This window comes from Arachis stenosperma, chromosome 8, assembly GCF_014773155.1.
Source record: "Arachis stenosperma cultivar V10309 chromosome 8, arast.V10309.gnm1.PFL2, whole genome shotgun sequence".
Taxonomy (NCBI): domain Eukaryota; kingdom Viridiplantae; phylum Streptophyta; class Magnoliopsida; order Fabales; family Fabaceae; genus Arachis; species Arachis stenosperma.
In genome coordinates, this window is record NC_080384.1 from 36,921,330 (window position 1) to 36,933,370 (window position 12,041).

At 28.7% G+C, this 12,041-nt stretch overlaps 1 protein-coding gene across 1 annotated transcript; it reads left to right on the top strand.

Moving 5' to 3' along the window:
* Positions 1–766: 766 nt before the first annotated feature.
* On the top strand, positions 767–3,003 carry LOC130946400 (uncharacterized). The gene is made up of 5 exons (XM_057875136.1): positions 767–944; positions 1,208–1,305; positions 1,465–1,564; positions 2,013–2,195; positions 2,739–3,003. The coding sequence occupies exons 1-5, from the start codon at positions 888–890 to the stop codon at positions 2,859–2,861; spliced, it is 561 nt and encodes a 186-aa protein (XP_057731119.1). The 5' UTR covers positions 767–887; the 3' UTR covers positions 2,862–3,003.
* The last annotated feature ends 9,038 nt before the right edge of the window (positions 3,004–12,041 follow it).

Sequence of the window (12,041 nt, forward strand, 5' to 3'; positions counted from 1 at the left end):
ATAATCTTCTTAGATTTTTCTCTGTTTTTCTCTCTTTATCCATCTTCCATCTTATCTACTCTCTTAACTAGGTGTTCTTCTTCTCACATGTCCAAACTACTTGAGACGCAATTCTACCATATTTTTCACAACATGTGTTACTCCAACCCTCTCTCTTATATATACTTTTCTTATTCTATCCAATCGCATATGAACATTCATTCATCTCAACATTTTCATCTCTACTACACTTAACTTATGTTTGTGCTCTTTTTTAGCCGTCCAATACTCCGTACCATAAAGCATAGCTAATAGTCGTGCAAAAAAATTTAGATACTTTTTTGTTACATATAAAATCAGACGTACTTAGTCATTTTGACCAACATACTTGGATGCTATGATCTCTCCATTATATTAAAATTTTTTCTTCAGTGATCGAATTTACATCTCATATATTCCATCATGTTACGATTTATGTGCAGAGCAAAAAAATTGTATCTCAAAAATTAAAATTGAGATATTTTTTTTTAAAATAAAAATTTTTTTATTAGACTTTGTTAGGTAAATAATAACTTTTATGAATAATATGAACAATAAATTTTAAAATTGGCCAAATAAAATAAAAATATGCTACACCCCAAATTACTCACCTAAATTTTAATATTAGAATAACCATTCACACGTCTAATAAATTGAACATCCAACATATCAATCAATTGTTCACGTTCTTTAATATTTTGATTTTTACATATACTTTTCCTTTTTTATTTTATAACGAAAAAAATCCTAGCAATTGGCATAGCACAAAACTTTCTAGAAGCTTCGGAACCCAAGAGCAGACCGCAGGCATCAGCTTAGATCGCACATTCTCACAGTGACAGGCAAAAGAAGCTCGGCGAGGTTCTACAATGCCGCCCGTTGCTCCTCGATCCGGCGACTCCATATTCGCTAACCTCGAGCACATGGTAACTAATCTGTTAACTCCCAAAATATTATTCGTGTTAGTGTAACGGATTCTCAATTCGTTCTTCTTTTTTTTTCTCTTCTTCAATTTCTTGTAATGTGAAATGTTTCCTACTTTTTCTGCCTATCTTAGAATCAGGATTCGCTTTGAATTTCGTTGAATCACCGTTTTCGTTCGCCGGCGTCGTTTTCTGAATTCGCAAATTGCATTCATAATTTGCAGTTACAAGCGCTTAATTAATTGTTTACTATTTGTTTTGTGCAGAACGCGGAGCTATTTACACTGACATATGGTGCGATCGTGCGTCAATTGATTACCGATCTGGAAGAGGTTGACGAGGTTAACAAGCAGCTTGATCAAATGTGCAATTTCACATTTTCCTTTTTTCTTTTCTTCTTTTTTAATTCTTAAGTAAATGTTCATTCCATATCTGAAAGAATTTGCATTACGTTGTGGTGTCTTATTCTGTCAGGATTTATTTTATTTTTATTTATTTATGTTTGGTTGACTGGGTGTTTCAGGGGATATAACATTGGGGTGCGTTTAATTGATGAGTTCTTAGCCAAATCTAACATATCAAGATGCGTTGATTTCAAAGAGACTGCTGAAGTGATTGCTAAGGTATCCTAGTGCTTGATATCTAGAATTTTGATCCTTATTCGTCCTTAAAACTAAACCTGACATCTGTAATCTTATGTCATTTACTTGATTCGCGGTAGTTTCATATTGTCACGCTTTCCCTTCAAGAATTTGATGGTTACTGGGATCATTGTTGTGTCGTTTATATTCTCTTTGTTTATTATCTGAAGTAAGTTTATTATATGAAGTCTTGAAAGTTTTGTGAAGTGGCCAAACTTAAATGTTTATATTATAACTTTGACCATTCGAAACTAACTATTAGTAGCATTTTTATTGGAATGAATTTTGTAAGTGTGGGGTATAACACATTGGCTTACTAAAACAATATATATCAATTGATTATATATCTAGAAAAGCATATTTACTTATTTAGTGAACAAGTTAAAGTTTTATTTTTTAAGTATCCACCTTAATAATACTTTTTATACAGGTTGGTTTCAAAATGTTCCTTGGTGTTACTGCTTCTGTGATTAACTGGGATGCTGATGGAACATCTTGTAGTATTGTGTTGGAGGATAATCCCTTGGTAGACTTCGTTGAACTTCCTGATAACTGTCAAGGGCTACACTATTGCAACATCTTAAGTGGCGTTGTTAGAGGAGCTTTAGAGATGGTGAGTCTCTATTCTTAATTTTTAACCTGAGAAACCTCCATATTCTAGCCAACTTTAGCTGGCATATGCAGTTAAAATCCATCACTGAACTGCATCTAGTTAAGTTGGGAAACAAGTAACTGACAGTAAGAAAGTTCATTCTCCTGGAGGAAAATGATGCATGACATGCAATTGGTAGTTTCCTTCTTTCTTAAGATCCATTTGGCAGCTGTAGCTGGACACAAATATAGAGATAAAAAGAGGTACAATGCGCCCTTAGACACAAATTTTCTGTTTTACTATTTTCTGTCATTCTATAAGGCAGAAACAGAGGGGGGAAATCAAATTTCCTATTGAGAAAGTCTAGAAGACTAACACTTTTATTAAAATTTGGCCCGTACTTAACCAGCAAAAGAAAAATGAGTAATCGCACATTATTAAAAATACCAATGATGGCTAATTGATGGTTACAAATCTCAAAATTTGCTGACTCCCTAGCACTCATCTTTTCTATTTATCAAATGTATTTATGTCCTGTATAAATGATCAAATTTATAATTTCAGGTTTCAATGAAGACTGAGGTGACATGGGTCCGAGATATGCTCCGTGGAGATGAAGTGTATGAGTTGAATGTAAAACTTATCAAGCAAGTTCCAGAAGAGTATCCATACAAAGATGACGAGTAACATCTGAATTTTTTTTTAATACAATTTGATTCTTTTGTTATTTCAAGCTTCGGTTTTTTTTTTCTTTTGGTGTATGCATGATGAACCTTTATACACATTGTAATAAAAGTTTGAAGCATCATAAGAGTGTTCTGATTTTACCATCCACAAATTACACCAGTAAATTGCTCTGAGTATCTAAGATCACGAGATAATCTTTTGACTAGATTTACGTTATAATGTGTTTATTTCAAATACAAAAATGATTATTGAGCAACCGGGACGAACTATCTGATGCTAAAGTCTTACATAGTTGCATCCATCACCCGTTCCAACCGTCAGTAGAAGTGTTGAACCATGAATCGACAACAAATCCAGTTGGTCCATTTCAAAAACCATCTAGTTCAAGAATCGATTGACAACTGGAAAACCGGTCGAGCTCGACAACAAATTCGGTTGGTCAATATAAAAAAGCATCTAGTTCAAGAATCGGTTGATAAATGGATAACTGGTTGACAGGGGCGGAGCTAGATTAATTTTTAGGTAGAGGCCAAATAAAAATGTACAGTTAACAAAGAATAAAATAAAAAATTTTAAAGGAGGCCAACTAAAATTTATGTATAACTTGTAAGGAAAACTTGATGGTTAGGAGAGGCAATTGCACTCCTGCTGCTGGTTGAGAACATGCGAGTTTGAACAATTCGAGTTTTTAAGTTACGAAAATAAAAAATAAACAAAAGAATGACGAAAAGGAAATTCTAAATCATTAAATCATCCATTCTTTTATCCCAGCTGCAGGTTTCATGTTCCATTCCTTCTACTGCCGCAAGTCCCACTCATTGTCATCTCCTTCCCAGCATCATCATTGGGGCCGGCGCCTTCTGGTCACCATTGAGACTCTTTCTAGTCACTGTCATTGCCTTAGTTCCGGTTGGTCCTCTCTCTTGATCCCTTGTTGTGTTGCTCATTGTTGCTGTCGTATTGTTGAATTTTTCCGCTGTTGAATTTTTCACTTGTTGATCGTTACATTAATACATGAATAAAAAAGCAATGGGCTCAAGAAAATAACAAAAATACTATTGGTATACCAAAATAGTTAGCTCATTCGTCCACGACTAATAGTAGATTTTTAAATTGAACTCAAATTTATGATGGATTGGTCTTTGGCCTCTTAGACTAGGAAATACGTGAGCAACTAAAAATAAAAATCAGTCACTACAATGTATTTGTGTATAAATATATATGTAGTTTAATTTATTTTTAATATGCATTTATATTTCAATATATATTTTATACTAATAGCTAATTTTAGTAGTTGATTTTGGTATAAACTTAGCATAATTGAAAAACTAAATATGGTAAAAGCACACAATTTCTATGTTAAGAAATTATATTTTAAGTGTTGGAACTAATAATGTACTTGAGATCAAAATTGGTCACTCGCATGCATAGATTTGAGGAATTCAGACCCCCAAAGCAAGGGTAATTAATATTTTCAACAGTGTTGTATTTTATATATACAAATTAGTAATTGTAATTTTATACATATAGGATGTTTTAGTATACTTATATTCAATTTATTTTTATTTTAATGTCACTCATTTTTAAATAATTTATATTTTATTTAATTATACTTTTATATTTAATATAAATTAAAAAGATAAATAAATAAATTTTATTAATCACAATTTATTTATTTTTTTATAATTATACGATATCTATTAATATTATTTTTTCAATAAATATTTATAGTATATAATAATAGGTAAAGACTCACATACATTTATCTTCATATGAAGTTGATAATTGAAAATCGTTAAATGATAATTTAGTCAAACTTGTCAAATCATCTAACGATTCTTAAATATCAACTTCACATGAAAACAACTGTACGGGAGCAATGATCCAGTGACCTAATAGCTTGACTAGTGACCGGGTTAACCGGTTCGACCAGTAATCCAGCAGTTGAACCAATAATCTAGTAACCCAGTAGCTTGACCGGTTCGATCACCGATTCGATTTTGATAACTATGCAAATTACTATTGTTTTAAATTTGCGATGTGTAGTTTAGTTTTTTATACGCATGAATTTTTGACATATTTTTAGTCCAAAAATGCTATGTATCTATAAAAAATTAATCACTAACACTTTGTTTGGATGTTAGAAAGAAAATAGAAGAAAAAAAATGAAAGGAAAAGAAAATAGAGAGAAAATTTTTCTTTGTTTGGATAAAAAGAAAAATGAGAAAAAAAATCATAATAATATAAAATTACATTAATACCCTTATCATAAAATAAAGTATAAATATTTTTATTTATTCATATTTTATTATATTTTATAAATATTATAAAATATTATAATTTTATATATTTGATTTAAATTATTTATCTAATAAATTTAAATATACATTTTTATTATTATAATAATATATTAAAACTAAATTTATATTAATATTTATCAATAATAATATAACTAAGGGTAATATTGAAAATACAAAATTATAACACTTTTCATTTTGTTTTCTTGCTTGTGATGGAAAGAAAATTTTTTTAGTGGGACCACAAAAAAAATTTCTTTCCTTTCTATTTTCTTTGATAACCAAACAAAGGAAAATATCATTTTCTATCTATTTTTTTTTCATTTATTTTCTATCAAACCAAATATAGTGTAAATCTATTATTATGTATTTGTATCTAAATATATATATTATTTAATTAATTTTTAATATATATTTTATATAAATAACTTATTTTTATGTAAACCTTATATGACTGTATTAACTTTTATTTGAGTACAAATTTCTCATTCTATTGTTTTTAACAAGACCAATGTAAAAAATGGATAATGTAGGTGAAATAAGTTCCAGTTGTGTTAAAAAGAATAATAAAAATTACTAAAAAAATTGTAAATTTAAAAATTTAAACAATATACATCTAAAATCCATATTAATGTTATGTTTTTGGTATTTATTGATGACACAACCATTGCCGTCTAACTCTAACCTGGGTTTCCCGCCTCGGCCCACTGCCACCAGTTGGCCGCTTGAAGATGCAACAAAGCCATCACTTCAATCTGGTAGTCGTCAGTAGTCACTAGTCACCTCACTCTTCGAGATGGACCACCACTTCACTACCCACCACCAATTTCATTGCATTGTGTCTGGCAAGATTTCAAGCTCAGTTACCGCGCCAGTCATGTGCATTGCCAAATTACCTGTGATCTTTGTAATTCAATTTTTTTTATTAAATATATCATCAAATCACTTCTATTCAAAATTTACATTAATATAAAAAAGTACATAAATAATTATATCTCTAACGTATCTTTTATATAATAATATTTTTGTTTTATATAATTTTTTTATATATTTTTTTTATTTTGTATTATGCTAATATTTTTTCTTTAGTATTCAACAAGAATTAAATTATAAATCTTTTAGTTATAAAAATTTTGTTAATATATCATATTATTTATTCTAAAACTTAAGCCGATTATATTTCTAATAAAGTAGTAGTTCACTTTCATTGCATTTAGCCATACTTTTAGTTCATATACTTACGGTTTAAAAGTTTATTAAATTATAACTATGTTATTAAAATTAATTATTAGTATAGATCAATTACATTGAAATATAAAATACACATTAAAATTAAATTGAATTACATATATATTTTTATAAAATATAGGGTTAACTATCAATTTAGTATCCGAAAGATTTAGTCGTTGACAAAAATATCAGTAAAATATGTTATCGACAAAACAACTCTCGAATGATTTAAAAATATGACAAAAAGAATCAATAAACATTTTTTTTGTAAGTAACAAGCAAACTTTATATTTAGCAAACTCTTATCCATTATATCTAAATTTTTGTGGTAACATTTGAATAAATATTTAAAAGGAGCAAAAAAAATCAAGACAAAATATAAACTCTAAATTTTGTTTCAAAAAAATATAGTTATTCATAATAATTTTTTTAAAAAAATTCATTTGACAAAAAATATTAAATTTTAAGGATAAAAATATCTTATTTTTTAATAATAATTACAAAAATTTACATCAAAATTTGATTTCTAAAATAATTTTTTTAAATATATTTAATATTTAATTTTTTTATCGTATTTTTTAATTTTTTAGAGACTTATTTATCATTAACATTTTTTAAAATTCTTTTTGTCAGTTCTACAAATTTTTTAGTACCATTTTAGTATTTTAATTTAAAAATATATAATAATTAATTTTAGTTATTAATTTTAATGTATAAATAATATTTTTTATTACATTATTATACGTAACTACTTGCAGTTGCATCTCAGCATCCTCCCGAAGAATGCATGATCTCAAATTAATTAATCACCTATAACTTATTTTTGCTCGCCATTTGTTCATTTTACATTTTCATTCTTATCATAAAAAACAACAGTCACTATTATTCTTCTTCACTTTTGTTTGTTGTTTTCTAAGAATATTTGATTTATGAAAAGAAAATATCACACGATTATTCTTTTTCTTTTTGGATAAACAAAATTGAAGTTTTTGAAGCTTAAATAAATTTGTGATGGGCATAAAATTTATAAAAAAAAATACTATATACATACTAAAATTAGTTCTTAAATCAGTTATTATTATTATTTGTATATAAAAATATGTGTTATTTTATATATTTTAATATATATTTTATATTTAATAATATATATTTTATACAGATAACTAATATAAAATTATTTTTTATCCACCCAAAATTTATTTTAGTATTTAAATTTAGTTTGCTTTAAATATTGATATCTCAAATTAAAATATGATGTGATAAAGTATCACATTAATATTTAATCTGTCATATCAAATTTAATTGAATAAAAGAAAATAGACCATTTGAAAGTTTTACTTATTCAAGTTAAAAATTATTAGCGATTAAAACCAAAAAACAAATAACTTTTTATGAATAAAAAAATTATTTAAACCAAGCTTTAATTATAAAATGATTGATAAAATAAATTTAGAAATATGAAAAAATAAATTTAACTAACTTATGTTCTACGACACATTTAAAAAATATAATAATAATTTTTTTTAATATTTTTAATATATTCAAAATGTAAAAAAATTAATTTTTATAAAATATTTTTTTATAATATATTTACTTATGTCTTTAGGACATAAATTAAAAAAACAAAAAAAATGATGATGCGAAATTGTTACATCAAGATATAACAGATGATGGATTGATTGATGAATTATTAGGAAGCTGAAATACATTGCTATAATGCTATTCACTGACAGGAACTTTTTGTTGCCGACCATGTCAAAGCAAAATCATGATTCTGAGGAATGCCGCCGTCGTGGCACCATTCAAGCGATGAAATCCATGGGGGGCTCTTCCATACTCCATAGTCCATAGGGCTTTCCAAATTTGGAGGCAAAAATATGACTTTAATAACGGTTAGCTGGAACTGGAAGAAAAATATAAATTGAATTCAGTCAATAAGGTTTCCGTATGCAATATGTAAGATTTTAGAATAGAGGAGTGCTACACATACAAGTCATTTTTGTTTAGAAGTCTTACAAGTTGGGCCTAACACGCGCGTTACTAAATCATCTTCGTTTCCTTTTTTACGAAAAAGAAGAAGAAGAGACACAAAGAAAGAAGAAGAAGAAGAAGAAGAAGAAGCACAGAAAAAGAAGAAAAAAAAAAGAGGCACAAAAAAAAGTGAAAACGGCGTGACTATAAATGACTTGTATGATTTGTATGGAAAAGCGTTCTCTATTTGCTTTCGATCTCCTTCTGTTTTTTTCGATTTTCATGGTTTCTAAAATCAAGCTTTGAAATTGTTTTGAAAATGATGGAACTTCAGAAATACACCCGAACGATTACAAAAATACACCCAAACGATTACAGAAATACATCCAAATGATTACAGAAATACACCCAAACAGTTACCGAAATAAACCAAACGATTACAGAAATACACCCAAATGATTTAAGAAATACACCCAAAGGATTTAAGAAATACACCCAATATAGGGGGAGACAGTATATTTCTTCTTGAAATCTTTTAATGTTTTGCTGGTTAAGGATGAGGCACATGACAGAGATAATCTAGTAAAAAAATCTAGAAAAACAGTACATTGAATAATATTTTTTCGTTTTTTCTGGTGATTTTGATGAAGGAGAAAGATAAAACGAAAAAAAGAGAAGAAATTTCAATAAAAAAGAGGGAGGAAGAGGTGGTGTTGATGACGATGATAACAAGAGAGAAAAATTACGAAAAAGAAGAATAAGAGACACTGAGGAGGAAGAAGAAGAGGAAGAAGAGGAAGAGGAAGAGGAAGAAGAAGAGAAAGAGGAAGAGGAAGAGGAAGCATGGAGAAAGAAGAAGAAAAAGACGCAAAAAAAAACGTGAATATAAATGACTTGTATGACTTGTATTAAAAATCACTTGTATGTGGAGAATTACTCATTAGGATATTTGTATCTTTTATAATATTTTATATTTTATCTTTAATAATAATATAAGTTGTCAATGAGTTATAGCTCAAATGACATAATCTTCTATACTCAACTAAGAGGTTGCGAGTTCGAGTCTTTCTATCTTTAGTAAAAAATATATATATAAAAGACAATGCTGATTAATTATAAGTTAAGAAAAAAATAAGTGTAGTATTAATTATATTAATTAATTTTTTGGTAAAGACAATGCTGATTATACATATCTTTTTACAGTAATAAGATAAGTATATTTTTGAGAAATTTTTAGATGGTGTTTTAGACAAAATTTATGCTTTAAGATTATGATTAAATGAGAATACTACGTTATTAGTTAACGTGCATGTTACGTTACTAGTTAACGGGGTATATTATTAAGTTTAATAAAGTCACAAAATCACGAAATCGTCAAATTATAGCATTAAACACATACATTAAAAGTAGTAAATGTCTAAGCTGTTACTTCATAAAGTACAAATATAAGAAAAAAACAGAAACTTGGCAGGTATAGCTTCTTCTCAATACACTATCACCTAAAATACTACTGACTTAAGTATTAGAGTATTTTGCAGGTTGTCTTTACGGTCTGGTTCCAACATTGTCAAGATCTCTAAATCTCATTAGCTCGTCACCTCAGCAAAATGTACGAATATTTAGCATTGTCTGTGGGGATCCTACGCTGTTGGTTCCATGGCTAATCACAAAATACAACTAGTAATCAACCCAAACACTCCTTTCAAGGAACAACAAAATCAAGATGATAGACATGAAACTGATATCACCCCACTTACCAATTAGGAACTACAAGTTTTTTCAGGATCTGAAAATCGTGAGGTTCAGAACACTAGAGTTCGTCATTTCACTGGTTTTATTGGAAGGTGATTTTAAGAGACTCTTGACTTTTAAGGGTGTGAAGTTTATGGATGAAATTCATCAGATCGCCTTGGAATATATGCGAGATGAAGAAGTTTTGAAGGTGGTTTCGACTAAAAGAAAAAATCCAGCTTCATCATCTAATGAGGCCGGAAGTTCGGGACAATCCTCAACCCCAAAATCGTCAACACACACAAGTTGGAAAAGAAGACAATTGATGTGATTTTAAAGGATTCAATAGCTTACAATGTGATTGGAAAGGAAGACAATAATGACTTGTGAGTATTTATACCAATAAAATTCTGTGATGAAGTCCTGACATCTGAAGATCGTATAGCCACTATTCGAGGAGATCAGGTAGCTGCTGTTTATACTAACAAATTTATGTGATGAAATCTTGACATCTGAAGGTCGTGTAGTCACTATCCGAAGAGATCGGGTAGCTGTTGTATACCAACAAAGTTATATAATAAAGTCCTGACATCTGAAGGTCGTATAACTACTATACGAGGAGATCGGGTAGCTGTTGTTTATACCAACAAAATTATGTGATGAAGTTCTAACATCTGAAGGTCGTGTAGTCACTATTCGAGAAGATCGAGTAGATGCTTTAAAGTGCAATAAAGTAAGTTTGATCTTAAAGGATAAAGTCAAAGATTTCATTAGAGTACTTTTAGTGGACTTGGACTCCTGAGACCAAAATCCAATAAAAATTTGGAGAACCTAGTTTGATATTACTACTTAAGAATTCCAATCATTGTATGAATCTTGACCTTATTGATGAAGTAAGGTTAGCAACCAATTTAGCTGAACAAACTTTAAAACAACGGGTTATAAAGAGATATAATACTAAAGTAAGTCCCAAAAACTTTCAATTAGGAGACCTAATATTGACACAGGCTGACGTTAGTACCTCAAAAATTCAAAGAATGCTGGCCCGAATTGGAAGGGACCTTTTAGGGCGGAAAAGAAAAATCTCGAAAAGGGGACATACAAGTTAAAGAATCTTGTTGATACCGAAGTCCCAAAAATGTGAAATGTTGTTCATCTCAAAAAATACCTTAAGAAGTACCGATGAAAAAATAAAGTATATTCTTTTCTTATTAATTTAGATTTTTAACAAAGTCTTGGTTTTTCACTATGTTTTCAATTATAATTCTCGTTAAGTTGTATTTGAATTTAGCATTTGATTTCATAACAATTTTATAATGCTAATTTATTTAAATGCTTTAATGTCATTATTTCAAACGTTATTGCATAATTCAAAATGCGCTAATATCAGAAAAAAGGGTACAATAAATTAAAGCGCAATTATAACAAAGACAATAAATTCTATTAGACTTAGCCTAAATAAAAAAACAATCAAAGGCAATTAAGTTTATAAAATAAACTTGCCTCATACAGAATAAAAAAGTTCAAAACATTAAGCACAAAAAATGTTTTAAATACAAAATACTAAAAATAGAAAGTGTTTTAATCTCAAAGTATTAAGTTCAAAACACAAAAAAGTAAAAATAATTGAGTTCCATGAACTTAAAATTTTTTTTACAAAAAGTAAACTAAATCATTGAAATGATTTCTCTATTCTAAAAAGTACCAATCCTCGAAGGGTGGTATTCCCTTCTTGTAAGGATGTAAGAGAAGCATTGTGGCTCTAAATCTGAGTTGTAGAGCTCTTAAGTTCCTTCTCTTTATTCACATACTCAAATAAAAAATTTGATATTTCTTTCTTAGTATCTCTGACATAAGTAGCTGAGCAAAAGAGCATCCTTTAAATTCGGGATAGAATATGCTCAAGAAGCAACTAAGCCAACTCAACTCGATTTTCTCGGTCATTAAGTAT

What these genes read in the sequence shown, in the direction of transcription:
- LOC130946400 (XM_057875136.1), top strand. Translation starts at nt 888, where the DNA reads ATGCCGCCCGTTGCTCCTCGATCCGGCGACTCCATATTCGCTAACCTC. An exon ending in AACAAGCAGCTTGATCAAAT is followed by an intron (nt 1,306 to 1,464) that starts GTGCAATTTCAC and finishes TGGGTGTTTCAG; the next exon opens with GGGATATAACATTGGGGTGC. An exon ending in TTAGAGGAGCTTTAGAGATG is followed by an intron (nt 2,196 to 2,738) that starts GTGAGTCTCTAT and finishes TTATAATTTCAG; the next exon opens with GTTTCAATGAAGACTGAGGT.